The following is a 27,088-nucleotide window of genomic DNA, read 5'->3' as shown; positions in this document are numbered from 1 at the left end:
CCCAGATTTTCATTCTGTTTTTTCTTTAGTGGTGTGTTAGGGCAGCGTGCCATTTTTTTAATCTGTTTTTTAGAGCTGTGAAATGAATCTGTTCCTTTGCAATGCTGCTTTTAATAGATCTTCAGAAAGTCCCTAATTCAGCATGCTGAATTTCTTGATAAGAGTTTCCTGGAGCTTTCAGTTCTCCTTTTTCACAAAATACGTTTCTTGGAGCGTCCCCCTTGGAGGATGCTGCTCCGTCCCCATCTCTCTCCCCATCCTGGTGCATTTAAGGGCTGATTTGAGTCCCCTCCTCAGAAATCCTATGGAGCAACTGCTCGGGGGTCTAATTAATGATATTTTGAGCTGCCGTGTGCTCTCTAGCTGCTTTTCAATGAAGCCCTTGGGTTGGGGTCCCGCTTCAGCACCCAGTGCACAGGACGGGAAACCCCAAGAACACTCAGAACAGGTGTCATTTTTCTATAGGTAACGTGCAGTCCCGTGAGGGCTCCACGCTGTGCCAGGTCCTGTCAGCGTACTATGGCACAGGGTATGTGTCAGGAAAGTAGTGTTTTTTCAGTGAAGTGCCTCTCAGATGTGCTTTATTTTGCAGTTACGAGTAGCCTTCCCCATTCCTCACTTGTTGCCCAAGGGGAAGTGATGCAGGAACACATTCTGCTCCTCTCCAAAATGAGCTCATTCCTGGAAAATGAGTAAATCGACAGCTGCAGAAGAGCTACAGCCTTTTATTAAGCAACAACCGGACAGCTTTTGTGTTTTCGCTCAGCTCTGCAAATCAGATGCAGAGTCCTCAAGTTGTTGAAGTTCCCGGACAGTCGAATTCCTTTAATTCCTTGAATTACCGTGCGGCTGTACGCCCTTCCAGCTCATTTGGATTTCCTGGCTTATCTGATTTCCTCACCTCCCTGTTTTGAATGTAGACCCATTGGAAAGCTATTTAAAAATAAAAATAAAGAAAGAAAAAGAGAAAACTCCACCTTAATTCCAGCTGTGTGGCAGCTGTTGGGAAAGCAATTGAAAGGAGCGAAAACTAAAATAAAAATTACTAAAAACAAAGGGGAAAAGAGAAACAAGAGATAAAGATCCTGTTGGTGCTCGGATGCAGGATTCGTCTCTGCAGAGGAAGCAGCGTTTGCTGACTCAGGCTCTGAACAAGACGGGGAGAAATGCGTGACCCCCAGAGAAGCTCGTGCAGAGACGAGGTTGCTTTGCTGTTCTATTACACGCGATGCACGTGACGTATTAAATACTGCAAAATATAGTGTGAATGTCTGCAAGGGCAGCTGGTTGGAAGTATTTTGCTCGTTGCCTGGGTTGCTGGGAGCGTGTGCAGCGTGGGGACTGAGCTCTGACGTCAGGCGGGGGGGGCCTGGCCATGGCCATGGGACTGTCCCACCGCCCCCAACCCCATCCCGGACCACAGAGGGATAAAGAGCCCAGACACCTCGGAGCTGGAGGAGACAGATTTCCAACAGAAAACACAACATCAGGTAAGGAGTTTTGTATTTCTCTTTTGTTAAGGGAAAAATTATCCCTAAGGTGGTTTTATGCAGGGGTTGTGTTTGGTGATTATTTTTTTTAACTTGTTATTTTAATACAGTGTTATGCTGAATGCATAAGAGCTGCACTTCCCAGCTCTGTTCTCTGGCAGACTTTGAGCTTTGCATCGGAATGTTTAAGAGGCAAAGGAGCAAAAATATTCTGCTTTCCTGGGTGTGCACAGACTCTGATTCGTGCTACTGATGTACTTGGAGTCCAGGCAAAGAGCCACAGGTTGAGCGCTGGGTCCTCCCCAGTAACGATCCCTCCCTTGGCTCCCCCTTCTCTGGCACTGCTATCACCAAGAAACGCTTCTGAAAACATGGACCCCCTGAATTTCACTTCTCTGTATGAATTAAGGTGTTGAACTTTGATACAGGGCAGGCTTAGAGGTGTAGTTTTTGAGTAGAGAGTAGGAAATAAAATAACCTGTTTGGGAAACTTTGTGTTAAAGAGTCAGATCTGTCTCATATTTATCAGGAAGTAAAGACAGTCTGAGGAGATGCCCAATAGGAAATCCCTGAGATGGTAAATAAATGAGGTGATTATATGGGACACACCTCCCCAGGACGACACGGGGTCCCAAGAAAAGTTGCTACAATGCCTGACAAGTGTGTTCCTGGAGAGCAAGAGGTTTGGGTGCATTTACTGGGCCCTCAGGAGGGAAATTCCTCCATAGACATCCCATTTTCCAAGTGATGCTCTTGACTGGTTTAAGGCTTCTCCAAACACCATTGCCTCCAAATGAGTTTCTGATGTTTGGTTTTGTCTTCTGAATCTGAGGTTTTGAACTTCAGGTCTTGCAGAGGCATCTCTCTTGCTTATATTTTGTGTCTTTTGATAACTGAAATTCTAATTGAATTTCTAATTTCTAATTCTAAATTCAAATTGAAATTCTTCCTGATGAAGTTTGTCCAACGTTTGTAGGGAGCATCATTTGTTTGACTTTCTGACTTCATGTGTCAGTTTCCAGGGTTATTTGCTTCTTGTTCCAAAGGCAAAAGTAAGACTAGAAACAATAGAAATTTAATTGAAATGTTTTTAAAAGTCCTGGATTTGGTCCTTTTTTGTTTCTTTTTAAATGAGGTGTTTGTTACATCTGTAGAGATTCAGTGCTGTTTTTACAAGACCATCATGTTTTCCATGTTATCCAAATACTGCAGCGTGAACCTTTGTTTACTGCCCCAACATCCTGGGCTGCTGCGTTGGGTTCAAAACAACTGAAATAGAGACCTGGATTAAAAAAGTAGCACTTCCTAGAAATCCCTTCCTAATCGCCTTTAACCTCCATGGTCGCTGCGGTGGGGAAGTGCCACAGGAAGCTGCAGGCAGGGAAAGCAACATGGAGATAAACCTTGTGCTAACAGAGGGTACACAGGGATCCTGGATCCTTCTCCCCTGGAGCACGCAAATATTTAGTTCTTCCGAAAACAAACAATGAAGGGAACAGAGTAGTAGAACCGTTGATTAACTCCAGCTGCCCGATCCGTGAAATCAGGAAGCGATGTCCAAGGGGAAAAGAGCACGATGCGTTTGAGGTTACTTTGATTTTTTTTTTCGGTTTCAGCTGGTTTAAAAGATTAAAATACAAAAACATGTTCTGAGGTTCCCTCCCTGCTCTCCTTCTGGGAAGGTCGTGGAACCAGTCAGCTCGGAAGCTGTTGCTGTTCTTGCATGGGATATTTGCTGCTTGGCCACATGATGGAAGATGGAGCTGAAATAAATATTCCCCATTAAAACATCCCCCAATAAACGCTCCTTGTTTGGTATTTAGGAGGACATAAAGAAATACATTGGTGTTTTAATGCTGCCCTCCTCTAGCTATACTAGAGTTATAATTGGGTGAAAACATGACAAAATAGTCTCTTACCAGCCTGCTGAAGGCAGACATTGGATGCACCTATTTTAGGCTATTTTAGCATCTGAACACCTTTGTCTGTAGGCCATGTGGGGAGAAGGCACGTATATAACAGGGATGGTTTAGGGTCTGGTTACAATATCTAGAGCAGATGAGCAGCGTTTTGCCAACAAACCACGTGTCTAAGGCAAGACATAAATTCGCTGCAAGAAATGTCGGCTCTGAGGCTCAGCTGTATGTGCAACGTCAACCAGAGCTGCTGGACTTGAGCTGCTGCAGGTCAGGTATATTTTAGATATTTTGAATAGCTGCATATAGAAAGACAATTAAAATTTATATCTACTTGCCTGTATATGCCATTCAATCCTCTCATGTTTTTTAATACAGGACAGAGTGGCTTTCCTTTTGTTAATTTTATGTAGATGAAGAATCAAACATTAGCCCATTGAATGCCTCTTTCTACAAAGCCTCTTTGGGATGAAGAAGGATGAATTTGTACACGTGGAAGAGGCAGCTGAATCCAACCCAGCGCTCTGCTCCCTCGCATGATCTTGGGCTATTTCCTTCAAATTTCTCCTTGCTCATCCAAATTGTAAAATGAAGAAAAGCTTTTAACCTTTGGCATGTTATTGTCTTCCTCTGAAGTGGTGTTTACTCGAGTAAATATATTAACTCCCAGTGATCTGTTTTATTCTAAAATTATGTGATTTTCTTTCTCATCCTAGATGGGAAAATGCAGGGGATAGTCAAGAAAGCCTCAAAAATATTCCAGCAAACCCTTGCTCTTCTATGGAAAAATATTCTATTGGTGTGGAGGAGGAAGGCACAAAGTTTTCAGGCAAGTGTCTGTTCTTCCAAAGGGAATTTAGGATTTCTGCTACAAAGTACTTTACACTGCATTGTTTTTATACGGGGTGATATAAGAGAAAATGTGGTTCTCTGGAAAGTGCCAGCAGTTACACTTCATCCCGTGACACTACAACATCATGGCACAATAAGGGCTTGTTACAAAGCTGGTTTGTTGCTTTTGGTTGTTGATGCCGTTTCCACGCTGTGCAGAAGAACGCAATGTCCAATTCATGATTACGGGTGTAAAATTATCAGCAGACCTTGTTGGCTCTGGTACTAAGAAAATATGGTTTTCACTTGGAACATTCCTCACGTTTTCAAGTTACTCCACCTGTGAAACAGCTCTTCCTCATGGACAGACAGAAGGCATTCATGGCTGGGGGAGCTGGATGGAGGTCCTTGAGGACACTTTCCATCCCACCCAACCTCCAAGTCACCGTGCTGCCCCTCACCTTCACATTTCCTTCTTTTCATCTAGGAATGGATTACATCGGCAGCTTTTCTCTTGGTAACACTACTGTCAACAACTACGGTAGGCACCTACCCACGGCAAGAAGTACCTTATAGGTTCCTTGGCCGATTAGATGCTCCTGCCTTTAGGTCCGAGGGAGTTACGCTGGCATACACACCTGTAACAAACACCACCAGGAAAATAATGAGCAAAGTGGCTTCGGATTCTGTAATGGCAGGTAAAGCTGCTCTAAAATCCTTGTAATTGCAGTGCCTGAATGTGCCCTGGCACTGTGGGCACCTTGGTCTTCATTGTGGTGGAGGGAGAAAAGGATTTGGATGATAGAATTTTAGAGGGTACACATCACGGCCGGTGCATGTTTTCATGTTGTTGCATGATGAATCAATGGTTCAACTGTCATGATTTTCTTTTTTTCCTTTCTTTTTGGTGGCAGGTGTAACAATAGAAGAGGTGAAAAATGAGGAAGAACTGGAAGTGAGAGGATTTTCGCAGGAAGAAATTATTGGTGTTGTTTTTAAGGATGACTTCTCTTACTGTCTGAGATTTCAAGGCTACAGTGTGGTATCTCCAAATGATGCCTATGGAGACATGGGTAACAAAATAAAACAAATCAGAGGACTTGATTTTACATTAAAAAATGCTTAGATGGATCTCGGTGCTGCCGTGTCACCCTGGCGGCATTCAGGCTGTATTTGCTAAATGCTTCAAGAAAGATACCATTCAGAATTTGAGGGGTTTTCACTTAGAAGGAAACAAAAGCCAGAGAAAACTATCCAAACCAAAAAGTAAGCATATTATCAAGTGTTCATCATTGATGGGGAGAAACAAGTATTTTGCTAAGAACTAGTCTTGGAAAATGGAAGTGATGGAGACTTCTACACAAGCCTTTCAGTATTGAAAAGGAGCCTGTAAGAAAGATGGAGACAGACTTTATAGCACTAGGACAAGGGGTGGCCAAAGCCACCACCCAGTACCACATTATTCCTGGAGAAAAACGGCTGTTTCAGGAAAATGACTGAGTAAAACTTAATCTTGATTTCCCGACTCTTAGGTCAAATACATTTTGAACCCCAGACTTTATACATAAGCATTTATATACACATATGGAAATATATAGATCAAATTATCTTTTTCTTCTTTCCCACAGATATCTGCTACAATTATTCATCAGTTTACTGCAAAATTCCTTCGTACTGGTATAATGGTTTCCTACCAGTGCAGTCCAGCATTGATGCAGCAATCATAGAAGTAAGTATGATCCTGATGGGAAATATGTTTTCTGTTCTATCTGGAGTTATTTGTGAACTTAAAAAAACATCCAAAAACCAACCAACCAAACCCCCCCCCGCCCCAGTTCATATTCTGCGATCAGTAACTTTGTAAATACATATTGTAACTCAAAAGTTAAAAGACCTATAGATAATTTCATGCCTCAAGGTAGAGTTAGTGTTTGTTACAGAGCAATACAAAAAGATACTAAATATTGAGGTTTTTTGCCACTTACAAATTTAACATTGTTATTGACAAAGTAGTAATTTCGATGCTTATGAAAACCTGTTTGTTCTGATGTCGGCTGTTTCATTACCGAAAATCAAACTAAGGGCCCTTTTCTTTTCTTTAGGTGAAAACAAACCATTCCGTCTGGGAGGAGATGAAGTCAATTAGCGGCGTTCGTCTGGAATCACCCTCGATCAAACTTGTGTATAAGCGGGATTATATTTGGTTCATTATGTACACTATGCTGTGCTTCTCCCCATTTATGTACTTTTTATCGGTGAAAGTTATGCAAGAGAAAAAGAAGCTCAAGGTGCTAATGAGAGCAATGGGTTTGCACGACATCTCCTTCTGGTAAGTCTCATAGAAATAAAGTGTGTAACCACAGCATTTATACCATTTTAGGGACATAAGATGTGTACTAGCTTGCGGTATCATTAGGAAAGCAGAAGAATAAACGATCCAGGCTTCAGAGCCTCTGCTTGGGTGCCCTGTGGCTCTTTGCTGGCATTGCTGCACCTGCACAGATATAGATGCAAGACAGTGATATTTGCACCTTTGGAGCCTGGAAACTGTAAAAGAAAGGGTATTTGGAATTACAAAGTATTTGAATGAAAAAGAGCGCGTCTTGTATTGGCTCTGTCAGAGGCAAAAATAACTGTATGTTCATTTGTAGGTTATCCTGGAGCTTGCCGTACACCGTGTATGTTGCAATAACAGCGAGTCTGCTGGCAGTTATCAAGGATGAAGAAGTCATCCATGACGACAATGTTTTCAAAGGATTTTTATTTTATTTCTTTTACGGCATAGCATCTGTAAGTTTGCTTTTGTGTTCTTAACCAATGTATGATTATTTCCATTTCCTAATCAAAACAGCTAAAACTCAAATGCTGCAGAGTACTCTAGGGCTGGGAGTCGTATGAGAAAGCAACAAAAACTCTACTGGGATTTATTGTAATTTGTAGGTTAATATATCACTCCTATTACATTTTGGGAGATGCTGGTCTGGCTGCCTTTATAGACCTGCCCTAAATATCAGAGCTGTCTGCTAAATGACACAACCTTGTGATGTGCCATGTGCATCCGTAGGGGACAACTGAAACTCAGCTGGGCCTCTAATGTTATTTTCTGCATTTTTTCTTCCTTAATCACCAGCAGAAATGCATCCTGCTAATTACTGGTTTTCTCTGCTGCAGATTCACTTCTTTTTCATGCTCGGCTCATTGGTAAAGCAGCCAAAAATTGCCGCTTTTGTGGGATTCGTCCTTCACATCATCTTTGGACTCCTGGGCCTTTTGACGTTGTTTGAAAAAGTACCACGGTCTTTGGAATGGATTTTTAACCTTTTCAGTCCTTTTGCCTTCACAGCTGGCATCTCCAAGGTATGTCCAAAATAAAGGCAGATAACAGTAGCTACTGTACGTGATTTGCATTGTCATAAGGACCCAATCATGCCTCTCTGCCCTTTGTAAAAAGAAAACTTGATTCCGAGAAGTACACGATAATTCGTAACACATATAGTTGGACTTTCAACTGCATCACAAATTTTACCAGCTCCGTATATACAATAAATGTCGATCTCTGGAAAATTATTGCAGCAGTGGGATGTGTCTGGTGGGTACCAAGATCTGCAAGAAACGTGAGGTCTTGAAGTGCTGCCCAAGCAAATTCTGCGTGCATCACTCTTCTGACGTAGTCACTTCTTCCGCACGATTTTGAATTCAGCTCACAGAAGCACTTCTGATATTTGTGGTTATAAGAAATTGTTGTCCTGCTTGGAAACAGTGTCATGGTCACGAGTGGGCCTGGGTTTCTGGTGAAAATGATCGTGATGACACAGCAGTGGCTCACACATAGTGTTACTGCCTAAAGGAAGCGTTGCATCTGACTTCTGCCTTTTTGCTTTTTTCCTCCCAGATGGTAAAATTACACAAATATGGACCAGACTCTACACCAGAATTGTACCCTTTCCTTAACCTATACATCATATTGACCCTTGACAGTGTCTTGTACTTGCTGTTGGCCATCTACTTTGATAAGGTGTTGCCTGGTAAGTGGAAATGTGAGGGAAAGAGTACAAATTCCTTTGCTTTTTTCTTCTATAATCCCGTCCCATCATAGGAGGAAAGGTGCCAAAGAAGCAGCGGGATAGAGCTGAGAAAACCGTCATCTGTGTGGAGCAGTAAAAAAGGTGTCCTGGTAGTGAGCTGGTCAGGTTGTGGAACAGCATCTTAACAGCGATGAGCCGTGTCGTGTTATGTGAGGGGGTCAAAATTGGATTTGTGGTATTACTTGGGAAAAAATGGTTGGGAAGAATCCAGTTTTCCCAGAAGCTGATATATGTAGCTACCTCATCTGGCCCTGCCTCAAAAACAGGTTTCAAAAAGAGCATTAAATCCTGCTGCGAGGCACTGAGGTGCTTTACATCCGCTCCAGCAGCCATGACCGCTGGGTTTAAAAATATGCTGTAGGACTTGACCTGATTTTCCTCTAACTTCTGGACCAAAGAGGTGATCAAGGAGGTCTTTGCTGTGTTTGTTCCCCACCTGCATTTATGGAACTGGATGAGTGGATAACTTTGCAGAATTTACCAATCCTTTCACGCTGCCAAAGCCTCTATTCTGCATCTGTGGAGGGCAATAGGGCTGGACACAATGCTTATCAAAGTTGAGTTGACACTTGGCAGTTTTTGCTTGATTTTTTGCCACCTTTGTTTGCTGTATTAGGCAAATACGGAGTAGCGTATCCGCCCTTTTTCTTCCTGAGCCCATCGTACTGGTTCAAGCCCCGGAGTGGGTACATGGGGATAGGAGCTGGCAGGACGGGCAGCCACGGTCCCATCCTCAGCAACAACACCGAGCCGATGCCTCCTGACTTCCATGGGAAAGAAGCGATCAGGTAAAAACTCCTGTAGGCAGGAAAAAATAGAACACCACACGTTGTATTTGACTCTAGAGAGCATAGCTGTATTGCACTGGTGCATGTTATACTGAGCTGTATTGCACTGGTGAATGTTATACTGAGCTATCTAACATATAAAATAATATCAAATAATGTTATTTAAATCCTTACAGGGCTAGTTTGGCCCATTGCTGTTGATGCCCATTACTTATTACTAGAAAGCAAATAAATACAAATCTGCTGCTATAATAGCTAGGTCAGAGCTTTTAATTATATAACCATGTGTTATCTTATTCCCTAGGGCCTCCCACGTCATTTACTAAATATTCATTGAGTTTGACTTTGAAACCTTTTAAGCATCTTTTAGAAAAGTATATTGGTTATTTTAAGTGGACAAGAAATGAATTATATAAAGCAATTCCTTCAGATGGAATTACTCTGCTCATTGTAATGAGCAGAACCAGTCTGAGGAGGAGGTTGAGAAATATCCTTCCAATAGTTTTCAAAGTTTATTTTGACACAAAAGCAACATGACAAAACTGAGATTACATAGTAATGGCTTGTTTACCTTTCCTTTAGACTAAACAATGTTACAAAAATATACAAGAAGGACAAGTTAACTGAAGGTTTAAGAGGTAAGAGAAGTTTGGGAATTGTTTTAATTTAATTTTTCACTAGATATGAACCCAAACTGTTTTGAAATATACTGGATGCATCATATTTCTGTCCTAGGTGTGTCCTTAAATATATACGAAGGACAGATCACCGCACTACTTGGTCACAGTGGATCTGGAAAAACTACTCTCTTAAATGTGCTTGGTGGCTTTTCCAATCCATCAGCAGGTAAGATGATGGACTTGTAGTGATAGGACAAGGGATGTTGGCTTTAAAGTGAAAGAGGGGAGGTTTAGATTAGATATAAGGAAGAAGTTGTTCCCCATGAGGGTGGTGAGACATGGAACAGGCTGCCCAGAGAAGTGTCCAAGGCCAGGTTGGACAGGGCTTTGAGCAACCATGTTTCATTCATTCCCGTGTGCAGGTTCTGCAACGATCTACAACTACAAAGTCTCTGATGTAGAGGATATGGAAGGAATTCGGGCACTGGTCGGGTTTTGCCCCCAATTTAATTTGCATTTTGAACTCTTAACGGTGAAGGAAAACCTGAGAACTTTTGCTCACATCAAGGGGATTCCATGGAAGGAAGTAGAGCAAGAGGTTGGTATGTGTGTGTCTGGACTCTGTTTTACAGCATCTCCGAGACTTTGTGCTTTCTTTTATAAAGAGTTATCATCACCAGCATCTTGTTCTGTGGAAATTAGAATAATCCTAATCTAGGGGAGAAGTGTTTTTTTCAGTTCTTTCTTATCCTCATGTCACAGAAGTTACAATTCAGATTTGCAGTACTTGTCTCTAATCAAAGCCATTTAAAGTAGATAAGTTTTAAATCTTTAAGTTATATTCTCTTCTACTCTGTGTAATCACGGATAATTTACAAAATGACCAGCACTTTGTAAATCTGGCTCTTGTCTTTTTATATTGCCAAGGTGCAGAAAGTTCTCGTCATGTTGGACCTCACCGACCTTCAGGATGTCTCTGCCGATACTCTAAGTGGGGGACAAAAAAGAAAATTGTCTCTTGGAATTGCAATTTTAGGGAATCCCCAGGTAGGTATCGGTCATATTTACATACACACACTGTGTACCGCTTTAGCACAAGGTTTGCATTTTGATTTGGCACGCAGACATTGGTACTTTCCCCCGGGCACTCCAAGTCTGCTGACCTACTAATTCACTTGGCTGCTGGAAGTATCAAGGAATCTGGGTTAATGAGAACTGTATTTTAAATGAAAAGGGTAATAATATTGTAATAGGAGAAAAAGCAATAAAAACGGCTTCTATTTGAGGATGCATGTTATTCTTAGAGTGAGATTACGAAAAGCATGAAATGAAATGATGTAAGCATGGAAATACTGGCTGGGACATGAGGAGATCTGACCTCGTTCGCCTTTGCAGGTGTTGCTTCTGGATGAGCCAACAGCTGGGTTGGATCCCTGCTCCAGGCACCACGTGTGGAACCTTCTGAAGGAACGTCAGGCTGGACGTGTGACGCTGTTCACCACCCAGTCCATGGAGGAGGCTGATGCTCATGCTGGTGAGCCCAAATTCTCGCACCATGGTTGACCTACAGTTTGAAAATCAGGTTTTTCCCATTGCAGAGCCCATGGATGGGTCCTGCCCTGGTGCAATCTGTGCTTGCTGGATACGTTTTGTCTGCTGGAGACCACCCAACCCAGGCTGAGCAAAGGCTAAAACTGGACTGACGTGTCCTTCCAAAACCTTGCTCGTGCTCCACTTCAGGGTGAAGAAATTGCAGATTAACTGGCTGTACCACTAGCAGCACCCACACAAATTAGTGATATTGTTTTAATTACTATCTTTCCTACTTCCTTATTGCTTCTGGGCTGCATGGGATTTTTTCCAAAGGCCTGTAAGAATACGTAATTAAAAGACTAACCTCACTGCTTAGGAGAAAGGCAGCAGTTCAACAAGAAAAAACCCTTCAGCCCTGGCCTGGTTTTTCTCCTCTCAATTTCATTATAAAAGTGTCTGTTGAGTTCAGAGGGAGCAGAGTGAGGTCAGTCTACCGCACTGTTGTAAATCCCCCTAAATCCTTTGTATTCCTACCTCCTTAGATCGGAAAGCTTTTCTGTCAAATGGGAGATTACAGTGTGTTGGCTCATCTCTGTACTTGAAGAGAAAATGGGGAATTGGCTATCACTTAAGGTAAATCCTTCTCTTTTTGGTCATCACTCTTCTTATGAAAAGCTTCAAGTTGATGTATTTTCTTGTCGAGTCTGTGTCTCTACAGATTTTCAATATAGCGTAATAGAAATCTTGACAAGTCGTTTTAGAAGACTTTGAGGCTGCCAAAAATATCGTTCTTTGGACAGCGAGCTGCTTTTCTTTGGAATTCAATCTTGAAAGCTCTGCACATGTAGCTAAAATGACTTTGCAACCTCCTTTGCAGCCAAAAGGGGACCAGAGTAAGGAGAATTGTGATTTCCACATACTCTGGTGCCAGAGTGATGTACAAAGGCATTAATGTAAAGTTGTTTTCCTTTGGATTTTAATTTCTGTGTTCTTGATTTAGCAGTATTGGCCAGGATCATTATTCGTAACTTCAACTATTTCTTGCATACATGGCAAAACCAGGGGGCACTGCAGACACCTATACAAATTCCCACTAAAATGCTGCCCAGTTTTGGAGGTTTCCCTACAGCTTGAAGAACAACTGCTGGCTTTGTGTTTTAAATGGATGATGCATGCATTTTTTTTTTCCACTCATTTAATACTATAGCAATTGCTTTTTAATACAAACAGGATGCGCGTAAATGACCTGTGTGACCCTGAGCTCACCTCGTCCCTGGTCAGACGGTACATCCCCAATGCCGTGCTCAAAAGACAGAAGGGGGACGAGCTGTGTTACATGTTACCTCTGGAAAACACCAACAGCTTCCCAGGTAAGAAAAGCCCATCATTTTGTCAGGATTGTAAAGGAGAAAGTTGCTATGAAGGGAATAAATATATTCCCTTGTTCCTACTGCATGGGATTGGGAAGCCCAGAGCTGCATAAACGTCAGCCTTAAAGAAAGGCTGTAATGGACATCCTAATATCAATACTGCAAATGAATCCACCAACTAATCAACAAACTAAAATCCACCGAGCCTCCTGTGGTTTCAGGATGACATTTTCCCACCAGGAAGGCCTGTGGTAATAAAGAAATCTGAATTTTCTCCTTACCTCTAAAGAGCACAATAATTTTGCTGTGGCTTTTAAGTGATGGAAATTAATGACGTGAATGCTTCTACTCAACACTAGCCTTGGTCACTAAGCTGGATCTGGCTGTTTCTGTCGTGCAGACCTGTTCAGCCATCTCGAGAGCAGTCTTCTGCAGGGGGTTGTTAGTTATGAAGTTAACAGGACAACCCTGGAAGATGTTTTCCTGAAGCTGGAGGGCAAGGAAGCCATTGGTCATGAAGGTAAAACTTTGACACCCATTTGCAAGTGTGGCGCAATTAAGATTCCATATATACATGTTTTAATTAATATCTAATTAGTTTCTGTTAAAATTGAATTTGGGTAGGTTTTGGTAGATCAGGAGCTACTTTCCTTTAACAAAGGTTATCTTCTTGAAGAAGCCTAGATGGCTTGGTCTCAACACTCTCTTTTAAGCACATGAATTAAGGCTGATGTTGGAAGGGCATTTTCTTTTGAAGGGTACACTGCCCTGACCAGGAGATAAAGTAGCCAGGAGGCATTTCACAAGGCCAGTGAAGATGTTGGGTGTGTTGCCATACGAACCCAGCTTCACCCAGTCTGAATTCACCAATGTAAATTATATTCTGTGTAAATTATGGCCCTTGTTCTCTGCCTTTATTTCTTTCCTGGCTAAAAATGGAAGCATTCCTCTAATCAGAACAGAAGATCCTTGTTGTTTTTTTGCACTTAAACGTGTCCTTTGAAAGCTCTTTGTGGATAACGTTGTTTCTCTTGGTGAACACGCAGAAGACGTAGACCTTGATGGGAGGGACCAGAGCCTCCTGGGATTGTCGGAACTGGGGAGCACAGCAGTGACTGGGATGGCACTTTGGAGGCAACAAGTCTGTGCCATGATGAGAATTCGCTTCTTAAAACTGAAGCATGAAGGAAAGTTCCTCACGTCCATGTAAGTGCAGGAGCTCTCGCCTCGTGCTGGGTTGATGCCTTCCAAAGGGTTCAGTCCTTCCCTTGAGCGACTCAGGGAAGGTTCAAATACTAGTGGTGATGTTTCGAAGCTGAGAATTAGGTGGGAAATAATTAAAAACGCTGGTAATGACAGTTAGAATTTAGTGCTGGAGGTCTGAATGGCTTTTCCCTTTCTCAAAAGAAATCACAGAATTAGTTAAACGTGGAGTTCCCCTGGATGCACTTACGGTCTGTTTCTCCATCTAGATTGCTGTTCTTTGGAATGTTTATCCTTCCACTTCTTATGATTTTCATTGACATTAAACTGTGGAATGACTCTGGCAACTGGGAAATCTCGGCTAGCCCATATTTCCTTCCCACCAAAGTGAAACTTCAAAATATGTCAACAAATCTTCTCATCTTCAATGATACAGGTAAAGAAGAACATGTGATGTTGATTTGCTTTCTGCACTGCTCTGAGTCCTCTTAGAACTGATAGACCAACCTTGCCTTACTCTTTCGTTACATTCCTTTATGTATTTGAGGCTTTTAAAAGCATTTTCTCTTGACCAAAAGCAAATCCAATTTTAGTGCTGATAACTGACAGACATTTAAAAGATATATGAATTGGGCAAATTTAAAAAAAAAATGCAATAAAGAAATTATGGGAACATATGTTGTGTTTAACCAGTTTAGTTAAAATAGAAAAAATAGAGACAATTTTAATTTGCTTAGATTCTAAATTTATTTTTTTAATGATGTCCTTCTGCTTTGCAAATGGGAACTTGTTTATAAGAAACTATATTTAAAGAAAAAAATGTGATTATTCTAATTTCTGTTCTTGACTTGATTTCAGGATCAGAAATTGAGGATTTCATTGCTGCTTTGAAGGCTCAAAACATAAACCCAGAACTAAGTTTTGAGAAAAATGTCACAAGCATTCCACTATATAATGGAGCTATAAAAATATCCCTGGAAGGCAAGGTGAGTGAGAGGTTTTTCCTTATTTCATCCTATATGTCAACTGGACTTTCTGAAGTGTGTTTAAATGGGACACAGAGAAATACCCACATCAGCAAAAGGAATATTTATTTGATATATTAAATATGAGTAACCCTGTTTGTGGGAAACTCAGCTTATATTTTATTATTTTCACTGAATGATTTTCTAGTGTGATTTTTACAGAAAATCATCAATGCAAGTCTTTTGTGCTTTTGTCCAGAAAATATTATCTTTATTTATTTTTTTGTGGTACCTGTTACCACCCTTCCAGGTCTTTGTGTTGCCTCTCTTCAACAAAACTGTCCGATCACATTTCTCATTGCATTCTCATGAATTTCTCATAAATTCTCATAAATCCGTCACTGAGCTCAGCTCCTCCTCACGTTTCTCAGGGACACAAAGGTGATATCTTTTGCTTGTACACCTTCAGAGCTACCGCTACACGGTCCTGTGCAGCATCGAACCCATCAACTGCCTCCCCGTGCTCATGAACATCCTCAGCAACACCTTCCTCAGGCTCTTCAACTCCACCGCGCGGATCCGCATTTGGAGCGATCCCTTTTACAGAGTGAGTGTCCTCCTTTTCTTGGTGAAAATTAATGGAAATAGCCATGCTGAAGTGATAGGGACTGGGCGGGTTGGAGACTTGGTTGGGTGGGCAACCTCCAATGGCTGCGGTCAGTGGTCCAGCTGCTGGGGCATTCCTCTGCAGTCAATATCAGGGCTATTTAATGGGAATTTCTTCTGCAGTGTTTGAGACCTTTGTAGGGTTTCAGTGCCATAAGGCATTTAAGCTCGTGATATGTGGCAACATAGGAATACACCAGTAATACTTGCAAGCCCTGCCTTGCTTCAGCAGGCGTTTGGCAAGAATCAGCATCAAAAAGATGATCTCTAGTCTCAGCAATTTACAGTAATGCAAATACTTTTTGCAAATTTTAAGGTGCTGAATGCTTTTGTTAACTGCCTTAGTTTTTATGCTTAAACACAAATTATTTACCATGTCATTGCTCACCTGCCTACGAGCATCAAGCTGCCCAGATATTCACTGGGCAGCTGCTGGTTATTGATGAGTCTGAATTTCTCTTCCACAGACAGCAAGCCCGTATACACAGGAAAGTCTTTTTAGTTTCTATCTCACCTATGTGCTAACTTTGGCTGCTGGTTTGCCTCCTCACTTCGCAATGAGCGGCATGGAGGATTACAAGGTAAAAAGCATACCCCGAAAATGGTCTTACGCAAGAAGCGAAGGCAAATGTAATGTCTCTGGACAGCATTTTGTGTGCTGGTGGGCTGACCAGCATTTCTAGGTAGGATGCCAGAAGAAATGCATCCACATGAGCACAATGTTGTACCAAAGCACGTTATTCTGCATCTGAAGGAATCAGCTTGGGCTCAGAATAATTTGGGTGTTAATAAAGGTTTTTGAGGTGTTTTTGAACAACAGTAGAACTAAGAAAGAACTGAACGTGTTCAAAAGGGAGAGGAAAGCTCAGCCAGGGCAGGAAGGAGTGAAGTTAATGGAGAAGGAGGAGGAGAATAATGATGTTTTGGGCTCTGCTGCATGACCTCCCTTTTCCCATTGGCTTTCACAGCTCCAGGCTCGCTCCCAGTTGCGGCTGGCGGGGCTCTACCCCTCGGCATACTGGTGTGGGCAGGCGCTGGTGGACGTCCCGCTCTTCTGGACCTTGATGTGCCTCATGTTCGGGGTCATCCTGCTCTTCAACCCCATCTTTCCCTTGGAGTCCTGGACCGTGCCGCCCCTGGTGAGCATTTTGTATGCGGGAAAAGAGGCAGCCAGAAATCCCCCTCCCTCTTTCCGCTCTGAGTTTTTTGCATTAAATATTTTAATCAAAATGGGCTGCTCCAGGCAGGTTTTCATATATCCACATCCATCTGGATGAATGACACTGACATCAGTCTCTTTCTCTAGATCATTTGCCTCATTGGTTATGGGGTATCTGTCATCCTTTTTGTCTACTTAATTGCCTTCAAATTTCGCACGGGACGAAGCAATCGTTACATTTGGTCTTTCATCTTCATTCTGGTAAGTGAAGTGGATCTGATATGTTGGACTTACACATCTTGCCACTTGAGGTTTCACTTTAAATATACTGATATTTAGCAGAATAGCCCAAGTCAATGACAAATAACCTATTTTTTAGCAACAATACATTAATATTAGAAATACTTTCTCTGATTTATTCCAGGTGAACAGCATTGTCTTTATGGTCAGTAACATACACACCGCAATTTACTTCACCTTCTCTACTTTGATTCCTGTGTTTGCACCGCTGGCCTGGTTGATCTTTGCTGTACATGTGAGTAAACGTGTCCCACTAAATTCATCAAAGGTCCTAATGGTGCAAACTGGAAAAGCAAGAGGCGCTTTTCAAATTCCTTTTCTCAAAATGCCAAGTGTTAAAAAGAGTGAGAAAAGACAACAGGAGAAGAAAAGGTCCAGGCTGGGGAGAGAGAGAAGTGGCCAAGATTTGACTTGTTAGTCCTTTGACTGGGATATTTTTGGTTTGTTTTGTTACAAAGAGCTGTTCCAGCGCCTGTATTTTGGCAGCTGAGGTAGCATGGGAGGGGAAGGCAGTGGAGTGGAGGGATGAAGTGAGCTGGCAGAAGCACTGGGAAGAGGGAAGTCATGATGGAAAAGGTCAATCTAACCTGGCTGATTTGAGGCACCTCTGGATCAGCTGTAGCCAAAGAAGCCGCACCTCTTTAAGACAGTCTGAACCCCAAAAATAAGTACGGATCAAAGCTCCTTTATCCTACCCTGCAGAAAAACTGAGCATTCCTACATCCCACACTTGCTTCAGTCCCAAGGCACACGATGCTAAGGAACTTTTCTAATGGACTGATGTTTTTTCTTGCAGAATTTCGCACTCTACTTTGCAGGACTTTCTGACAGATGGGGTGAAATCTTCATATCTGCCTTTGCAGTAAGGAGCAATTTGCTGGTTGTTTTAGAAAGGATGACTGTTCTAATATGATGGACTTGCACTGGGCTTGTATAACTCTCCTCAAAGTATGGGTGATGTGGTTAAAGTTTCATGTTAAATATTGGCAGGGGAGCTATTCATACATCTAAGTTAATCATGCGCTCATGTCTCATGTGACTCTGGATGTGTAAACATTGGTGGGGGGATTAAGTGGAGCTCATGTATAAGGCAGAGATATTATTAATTATTATATGCATTATATATATATATTATTAATGCTGCTTCTACAAAAGAAAGGTTTCTGTTCCTGCTGTTGCTTCACTGAGCCCATTGGGGTACAGATTATCTGAGCTAAAACTGTAGCATGAATTCAAGGTTTTTGCAAATGATCTGCATCTGAGATGGAAATATGTGTGAAACATCAATTTAACTTCTTTCCCTTTTGGACCTATATGACTGTATTTTCAATAGCTGAAGTCAACGAGATAGGTCCCTGTATCCCCTTATAACTAAAATTAATTGTGTTGTTGCCTTGTCTCCACACAAACCTAACCCGTTTTTTGCTTTTTGTTCAGCCTTACATCCACTGTGTGATCTTTGTTTTTCTCCTGCGCTGTTTGGCGCTGAGATCTGGAGAAGCGGTGACAAGACTCGATCCCATCTTCAGGTGTGTCCCAGGTACCAAGGTGCTGTGCCAGCCACGTTATCCTGGTCCATGGGGTGAGCCGGATGCTGCCAGGACCCTCCTGCGACCCCCAACAGCAGGAGGAGATGGGGACTAAACTTAAAGCTATTTTGCAAAGCCTGGATAAAGCTTGTATTTTTTAGTTTTAACCAATTTATCTGGAGAGGAGGAAACTGAGAATGAAAGGAGGGATTTTTTTAATTCCTTTGGGTCATTACAGTTTCTGGTTTACTTACTGGAGTTTCCCTGAATGTGTCTGGAGGCAAATTCCCATCCAGTGTGTTGCAATAGAAGGTCGGTTGAACTACAGTGTCCTAGAGAGAATAACAAATGTGATATAAGTGCTTTTTTTTTTCTTTTTAATTAAGCTTCACAGCCGAGGTTTCAGGATGTTTCACTACAGCTGGTTAAATTAATAGTTACAAATTGAAATCCAGCATTTTCACTCCTTTTCAAACGTGTCAGTATTGCTCTCTGCAGGATGGAGATCTCCCCTAAAGCTCCATCAGGCTGGGTCATCTTCTGCCTGCTCTCTGCTTCTCTGTCACCGCCAGCTTGTGCCTGGCCACCTAGGTTATGTGGGAGAAGATTTGTAAAATATATCAAATTGTCGAACATTAACAAATGTGGCTCAGCTAGGAGTTAGATGCCCAAATAGCTTTGAAAACCCACCCGTGTATTTTAATTCTCCTTAAACAGATCGTTGGCGTGTGTTGAGCAGGGGAACGGTCAGTACTTATCAACGAAAGAGAAGCTGAAGCTGACCTTTATTTTTTCATGCGTGCCAGTGGGATTTTTTGTTCCCCATGAACTAATATTTGAGCAAACACTCTGTGAAATAGTTCCCTGAATTCCAATGAATACACAGACAGGATCACAGAATGTCAGGGGTTGGAAGGGCCCTGGAAAGCTCATCTAGTGCAATCCCCCCATGGAGCAGGAACACCCAGATGAGGTTACACAGGAAGGTGTCCAGGCGGGTTGGAATGTCTGCAGAGAAAGAGACTCCACAACCCCCCTGGGCAGCCTGTTCCAGGCTCTGCCACCCTCACCATAAAGAAGTTTCTTCTCAAATTTAAGTGGAACCTCTTGTGTTCCAGTTTGAACCCATTACCTCTTATTCTGCGCGGTGCTGCGTTGGCACTGCCTGGGGAACAAACTTGCAAATCCGAGCCTGTTTTTGGAAGCGATTCCCGGTGACCCCATCTCTCTGGCAGGATCCAGCAGAGGAGAGCGGTCACTCGGCAGAACAGGGACCCCCCCGGGGAGGAGCCCCCCGAGGTGCAGGCGGAGCGGGAGCGGGTGCGGAGCGCGATGGCCTCGCTGCAGCACCAGGAGGTGAATCCAGCCTTCTGGCTTCTTCTCCATCTTCGGGCTGTCTCTGCTTTCTTAGCTCATACACCTATTAATTACTAATGGGAAATCCAAGCGCACATCTCGCCATCCAGCCCATGGTCCCCCGGCACCAGGGAGGGTTTAGCTGGCACCAAATTTTTATTCCAATTCTGCTTGTTTTCCTTTTTATTTTTATCCTGTCGCTCTGTTTCCTGGATTTTTAATTTATAAGTTTTCACTGTAAAAACACATACTCTATAGTAAGAACAGATGAGCTGTCTCATGGGACGAGAGTAGAGTTTTTATTTCCCACTTCATCTCTTCACAGGAGCCGGTGATCATGGTCAACGGTTTGCACAAGGAATACGACGATAAGAAAGGCTGTTGTGTCTTTAAGAAAAAGAAGAAAGTTGCTATCAAAAACCTCTCTTTTAGTGTTAAAAAAGGTTCAAGTATTTTGCTGCACCCCCTATAAATGACCAAAATCTATTGCGCAGGTCACATTTGGAGACCATACTTTAGCTAGAACTTTCTTGTGTGCAACCAGACCCAATGCACCTGCGGTCCTTCGTGCATGGTTTTAATTTATTGGGATAAGTTAATGAACAACCCCTCCTGCTACTGCACTTTCCTATAGTGCACACAGGGAAAAAGATCTTACTAAAAATAATTATTATTAACAGTTCTTGCTTATTTTTTCCAGGGGAAGTATTAGGCCTGTTAGGACCCAACGGAGCTGGAAAAAGCACAACTATAAATATGATTTCTGGAGACATAACGGTGACTGCTGGGGAGGTAGGTGATTCCTTTGGAGTATTTGGGGGTTGATCTTGATGCCTTTGTAAATGAAGGGTGTGAAAAGACAAGCTGGCAGAGCAGCCCTTAACTCAGGGAATTTATGTACGTGCAACCCTGGATATTTTCAGAAGTCAGAAGTGTTGATTTACTCCAAGCACGTTCTAGTTTTCATCAAAATCAGTGTTACAGATTTAAGGGTTTGAGCTACACCAAATCTTCAGTGTGTATCCAAAACCCATGGTGAAATTTCACAAGCCTTGTAAGAAATGTTGACATCTTTAAAAAAAAACCCCATCAAAACAGTCTTCATAAACAGTCTTGCAAAACCAGGAAATTGGAAAAGAATGTGAACAGGGTTGGGCCAGTAACAATCCATCATTTAATTATGTGCAGGATGATTAATGACATGCAGTAGGGGAGGGGAAATACCATTGCTGTTACAGATTTGGGACTGAATGTTTAAAATAGAAAAGTATTCCTAGTAAAAGATAGCCTCATGTTGGTAGTATTACCCAAGTTTTACGGTAGTAAACAGAGTTTGGTTTTGTAGAAGCCCTTCCCTGGGTTGAGGTGAGCAGGAGCCGTGGTAGATGGAGATGATCGTTCCAGTGATGTTGAACTTCCCTGTGTGCTAATGAGGTTCCTCACAACCCAGGAGAAAACACAACTGTGTTTCCAAGGGGTTCATTGATTCCCCCCAAAATAAGAGTGCACCTGCGGGGGGTGTGTTTGTGCAGGTGATGCTGGCGGGCCAGGATGCAGATGTCCCCTCCCCGGGGTCCCTGGGCTGCTGCCCCCAGCGGGACCCGCTCTGGCCAGACCTGACGGTGCAGCAGCACCTGGAGACCTACGCTGCCGTGAGAGGGATGAGCAGAGAGGACAGAGCTCTTATCACCAGCTGGTATGGAGCCACATGAAAGATGGGGACAGAGTTTTTAGCAGGGTCTGTTGCGATAGGTTAAGGGGTGATGGTTTTAAACTAAAGAGGGGAGATTCATGCGGGACATGAGGAAGGAATTGTTGTCCCTGAGGGTGGTGAGAGCCTGGCCCAGGTTGCCCAGAGAGGTGGTGGATGAACCATCCCTGGAGACATCCCAGGCCAGGCTGGACGGGGCTCTGAGCAACCTGAGCTGGTGAAGATGTCCCTGCTCATGGCAGGGGGGGCACTGGGGGAGATGGGAAGGTCCCTTCAACCCAAACCCTCCTGTGATTCTACGATTGTAGCTTTAGGACAGGGAAGGGTTTTTCTGCTAACAAACCAGGCTATTGTGATGAAGAGACAGCACCTTCAATGCCTCTTTACCTTGGAGAGACTAGATCTCCTTCTGATGAGATCTGCTACTTTATGTTGTTCTCAGTCTCTTGTCTATGAAGATTTTAAACTCTAGTTTATCTAGAAAACTTCAGAAAAAAAAAGAAACTTGCTCCAGTACGTGGCCAATTCCACGAGTAATTAACTTCTCTCATTAGCTGTGTTTACAGTCTTGAGTTTCTGCAAAAATTTCTCAATTTACCATTTGAGCAAATTTTCCTGAGGAGTAAAGTTACCAAGTAACACAAGGTGACGCATTGTCCTCCAGAATGTGTATGTTAGTCCCTGGTTCCTCAGCACCCTCATCGCAGTGTTAGCAAACAGAAATGGTCGTTTCAATACTTTTCTTTCCATTTCCTGCAGCTTAGCAAGAGCCTTGGATCTCCAGAAGCATCTAGAAACCCCAGCCAGGAGGTTATCTGCTGGAGAAGCCAGGAAGGTACATGTTAGCTTGAGCAAATCCTGCTCGTTCTTCTTCAACGTGGTGCACAGAAAACCTTCCTTCAAGCTTGAGGATGTGTTGGGTTCCTTGACCTGGTGTCAGTGAGAGCAGAATATGGTTCTTGACCTTGTAAACATTTTACTTTTTTGTTTCACAAAGTAGAAACTTCCTTCTTGGAGGGTAAAGCCTACAATTCAAGTCTAATAGAAGTCTCTGCAAATGCAGTTTCATCATGGAAGATCCTTTTGGTTTGGAAGGAGTTATAATATTTCCTTGTATCACAGCAGCAGATATAGCTGCGTGGGTTCCTAGCAGGATTTTACTTCTTTAATCAATAGCTTTAGAATCCAGCCTGGCAGGATCTATCCCTCTGCTCTTTCCCTACTCTTCTGCATTGTGTGTTTAATAAATGTTAACCACAAATGGGATTTACAAGGTAATCACCCCTCCATGCACCACCACGTGCCAGTAAATGGGAAGGAAAACCACTTTCAGATCTTTGGCAGGCTTGGGGTTTTGAGGAAACCTGATTTTTGGAGATTAAAATGTTAAGTAAGAACACCTGAGGTGGGGTTTTTTTCTCTCCGTTTCCTGCATTTTGGAATCAGAGATTTAGGTTCTAAAAGATTCCCAGGGATGAAGGTGTAGCAGGACAACTCATCAGTTTGCAGGTAAAGTAGAAGCATCCCTGACACGACCTCATTTCTTTCTCCCATTTCAGTTGTCTTTTGCGCTGAGCATCCTGGGCGACCCGACGGTGATGGTTTGGGATGAGCCGTCGGTGGGCATGGACCCCAAAGGGCAGCGCCAAATGTGGTGAGCAGCGCTGAGGCGTATAAACAGATTTAACAGGGTGGATCTTACCCTTACAACTGTAGTAACCGTTGAGCAGGGAAAGAGCTTCTGCCCCAGTGGCAGATACGTCTGTATTTTCTCTTTTCCTAATGGACAGGGGGTGGGGTACCACTCACTAAATTCCTTACTCAGCAGGCAACAGGGTCTTGGTGACCATCAGGTGTAATCTTATAAATGGCATAAACTCCAGCTGAACCCATGAGTTTGGTACAAAAGACAAAATTTCCTGTTTTTATCAGTGCATGAGAAAAAAGTAGAGGTGGTTCTTCCTTTTCATCACTTAGACCTAGTGCTTGCTCTAGCTTTTCATCAACAGCTAATGCTGAAAGCGTAAAATTTGGAGGGATGCTGACATGATAAATTGCATCGGCATCTCCACGTCAGCTTCAAGCAAGATAACTGAAATAGTCGTCCAGGTTTTAATAATGTTACGATTTCAGTGGTGTTTGGGGGGGAGATTCTCCTTGGCTGTTTGTGGGCAGTAACTGTGGCATCGCTGTTGCAGGCGGGTGATCCGGCGGGCCGTGCAGGGCAGGGAGCGGGCGGCTGTCCTGTGCACGCAGTACCTGGAGGAGGCGGCGGCGATCTGTGACCGCGTGGCCATCCTGGTGGCCGGGCAGCTACGGTGGGCACCGGGGTCGCATCACCCACCGGGATGCCACCTGATTTTCAGTCTGGGCTTTGGGGTTTTGTTTGTTTATTTGCTTTTTTTTTTCCTCTTTCTTTTTTTCTTTTGTTTTTCTTTTTTTTTTTCTTTCTCTTTCCTTTTTCCTTTTTTCCCTTTTTTCCTTTTTCCTTTTTTCTTTTTCCTTTTTCTCATTTTTCCTTTTTTCTTCCTTTTTCCTTTTTTCTTCCTTTTTCCTTTTTTCTTCCTTTTTCCTTTTTTTTTTCCTTTTTCCTTTTTATTTTTTCCTTTTTCCTTTTTTAAATTTTATTTTTTATTTTTCTACTTCCTTTTATCTATTTTTTTGGGGGGGTGTTTCTTTTTTTCTGGCTTTTTAATTTTTTTTTCTTTTTTGTCTTGTAATATTTTTCCTATTTTCTGTTGTTTTCTGGGTTTTCTGTTTTCATTTTTCCTGTTTTTGTTTTTTTTTTTTTCTCCTTCCTCCTTCTTCCTTTCTTCTTCTCTCCTCTTTTCTTCATCTAACAGCAAATGCTAGTTTGGTTTGTCCCAAGTGTGTCCCAAATGTCATTTTTGTGAGGAGTCAGGTGGTTTTAGCACCACAGTACGAGCAGCTGCTGAATAAGAGGATGTGTATCTGCTGCCCACATCCAGTGGCTGCTTTGTTTGCTGCTTACGGTGATTTGAGCACAGTTTTCCCTCCCCTGCAGGTACATCGGTTCCCTTGAGGATCTGAAAAGTAAGTTTGGCACGAGTTACCGCCTGGAAGTCAAGATGAAGGACACGGAGCACAGCGATGCTCTCCATGCCGAAATCCTGCGCCTCTTCCCCCGCGCAGCTTGGCAAGAAAGGTCAGAACCTAAGAGCTGCTCATCCAGCCCAGCTCATGCTGAGACCCTCTACTGCTCCTCCTGACCTTGCTCAGTTACTTACCTGGGAGGACAATAACCCTACAAGCACCCCAAAACCTTAGTGTTGAATCATGAAATGATTACTTAATTTTTTAACTATTTTTTTCAGGACGACTCATCTACTGATCTACAAGATACCAACAGAAGATGTGCTACCTCTGTCCCAATCTTTCTACAAGCTAGAAGCAGGTAAAAGGAAACAACCAATTAAGTATGACGATTGCTTTCAAGTCGTTCCTATAGATTTGTTTTTTAAGGATGCCTTCTCCACCCTTCCGCAGCTAAACAGAATTTCGGGCTTGAGGAGTACAGCTTGTCATTGCACACCTTGCAACAGGTATGTTGATGTAGAAGTTACAGATTAGATCCTGCCTGTAGAAAAAGAAGAAACAACCGGTGACAAGTGTAGGTACCGTCAGTCCTTGACAATAACGGGGTCGTTTCCACTGCGGCACATTACAGATGTTCATCGACCTCACCCGGGAGCTGGAGGAGCAGGACCTGGATGCTGCACCTGATGGGGCCATGGAGCAGCGACCGCTTCACGTCTGAGCCCTTGGAGTCACAAAGGAAAATATTCAGTGTATTTCATCCGTGTTACTGGTCCATCTGATTGGTTGGAACCCATGTCACACCACATACAGCTCTGCAGGTTCTCTGCCTCATGAAGAAAAAGAAATAGAGTTATTATTTTAATAAATAAAGCCTTTATCCTTTGACAAATTGATGCCTGCCATTCATCTGTATCCCTGTTCGGACTGATGCATGAAGACTCGCTGTGCTGAGGAATAACTCTGCTGGGATAAATCACTGGTTCCAAGCTGGGCACTGTGGGCTTGGTCATTGGAGAAAATCATGTGCAAACTGGGAGGAGGCTCCAAAATCCTCCCTCATCCATGGCAGGAGGACACCAGAGCTTTGGCTTGCTCCGTCCTGAGAAGCATCCTTCTGGCTGGTGTTACGTGGCCAACGAGGGTGGTGCTTTCTGATGGAAGGGCAATAATAAATATATATTAAAAAAATCTTAAATAAGGCAGAAACTCCCTGCATTCGGGCAGCCAGATGTTTCCCCACCACCCTGTGCCCCAGCTGCTGGGAAAGGCTGGAACGGAGTGGAAGATGCACATGCAGGCAAACGCAGGCAGGGCTGCGGGCAGGCAGGTTCCAGCAGGTGGCTGCCGTGGCTCAGGAACAGGCTGTTCCTGCCAGGAAAAACCCCACAGCAGCCACCCCACACACCCAGATCCACGTGGATCTCCAAACAGCAGTGCTTCGGGCAGGGAGGCTCTTTGCTTGAGATTCGCTGACTGGGATCTGGCATCTCCAGGTGGGTATTTTATTTTGTTGGGGTTTATTTTATTTTATTTTTATTTATTTGTATTTTTACAAGGAGAACCTGAAAAAAAAAAAAAAAGAGAAGGTTTGTATACCTTGGAGATGTACAGGGGATAAGTCTGAACTTGATTCTGTGTCCTGACTCATTATGCCTTTGGGGTCTACCTGACTCTAAAATAGCTGAATGTATTTTAAATGTTAGGGGTGTTTGGTTTTGGTTTTGTTTGGGTTTTTTCTGCTAGGCAGAGCAAAGGGAGGCAGACTCAGCTCCTCCAGGTTTAGAAGCCCATTGCCCATCCCAGCTGGTCGCGGGTCTCTCGGCCATGCTGGGGCAGGGTTGGCGATGGGTGATGGATGGTCATCTCTCAGCCAGGGGGGAAATCAAACCCAGAGTGAGTCGAGAGAAGTTTGTTTGCATGTTTACAATAAGTTTTTTGAATCAGAAGAGCTGTTGTTATCCAGGAGGCAGCACTTCACTGCTCTTCCCGCACTGGAACACTTTGCAAACACAAACCTTTGCCATTCGGAGATAAAGTCACCGTTCACTCCTCTGCCTTCAGCGACGTGCCGTGATGTTGCTGTTGACTTCAGCCTCTCTTGCTGCGCTGAGAAACAGAACAGAATTTGCTGGAGAAAGGATTTTTGTGTGTGTGTGTGTGGTTTATTTTTGGGCTCACTTCTCTTGGCCAAGAGTCAAGAATTTCCCAAGTAACTTTTCACAGAATCCACTCCAACAACTCAACAACAATCCGCTTGGTTTGCTTTTTGTATCATAAATGAATCTGAAGATCTGCCAAGCAGGAAGGGCGAGAGGAAGCCGGGGAAAGTGAAGCGATGTTGTGAGGGATACCTTTTGGCAGAAGTGCCTGAGCAAAACATAAACAAGCGGATGGAGAAGGGAGCACCGAGAACCACAGGGACGACCGGCAAGTCCAGCCCACGAGGGTTCAGCATCTCCACTTTCACGGGCAAAGAACGAGTGCTGGATTCCTTCCTGTTAAGGTA

The 27,088-nt window shown here is 43.1% G+C and overlaps 1 protein-coding gene across 1 annotated transcript; it reads left to right on the top strand.

The window, feature by feature from the left end:
* Window positions 1-519: 519 nt before the first annotated feature.
* LOC308047953 (ATP-binding cassette sub-family A member 9-like) lies at window positions 520-25,300 on the top strand (the record flags this gene model as incomplete). Its single annotated transcript, XM_080356774.1, has 37 exons — window positions 520-529; window positions 4,123-4,235; window positions 4,725-4,935; window positions 5,152-5,310; window positions 5,866-5,966; window positions 6,340-6,566; window positions 6,889-7,027; window positions 7,409-7,594; window positions 8,130-8,262; window positions 8,939-9,110; window positions 9,693-9,748; window positions 9,846-9,956; window positions 10,153-10,328; window positions 10,658-10,777; window positions 11,126-11,264; window positions 11,806-11,896; window positions 12,494-12,633; window positions 13,034-13,153; window positions 13,680-13,839; window positions 14,106-14,272; window positions 14,695-14,822; window positions 15,271-15,408; window positions 15,935-16,048; window positions 16,436-16,606; window positions 16,774-16,887; window positions 18,364-18,455; window positions 19,691-19,811; window positions 20,140-20,254; window positions 20,512-20,603; window positions 21,344-21,507; window positions 22,282-22,357; window positions 23,082-23,176; window positions 23,721-23,840; window positions 24,548-24,688; window positions 24,858-24,937; window positions 25,030-25,085; window positions 25,211-25,300. 37 exons carry the CDS (start codon window positions 520-522, stop codon window positions 25,298-25,300), a joined length of 4,638 nt encoding a protein of 1,545 aa, XP_080212900.1.
* Between the last annotated feature and the right edge of the window lie 1,788 nt (window positions 25,301-27,088).

This window comes from Nesoenas mayeri, assembly GCF_963082525.1.
Source record: "Nesoenas mayeri genome assembly, chromosome: 19".
Classification (NCBI taxonomy): domain Eukaryota; kingdom Metazoa; phylum Chordata; class Aves; order Columbiformes; family Columbidae; genus Nesoenas; species Nesoenas mayeri.
This window is presented reverse-complemented; position numbering and strand designations above follow the sequence as displayed.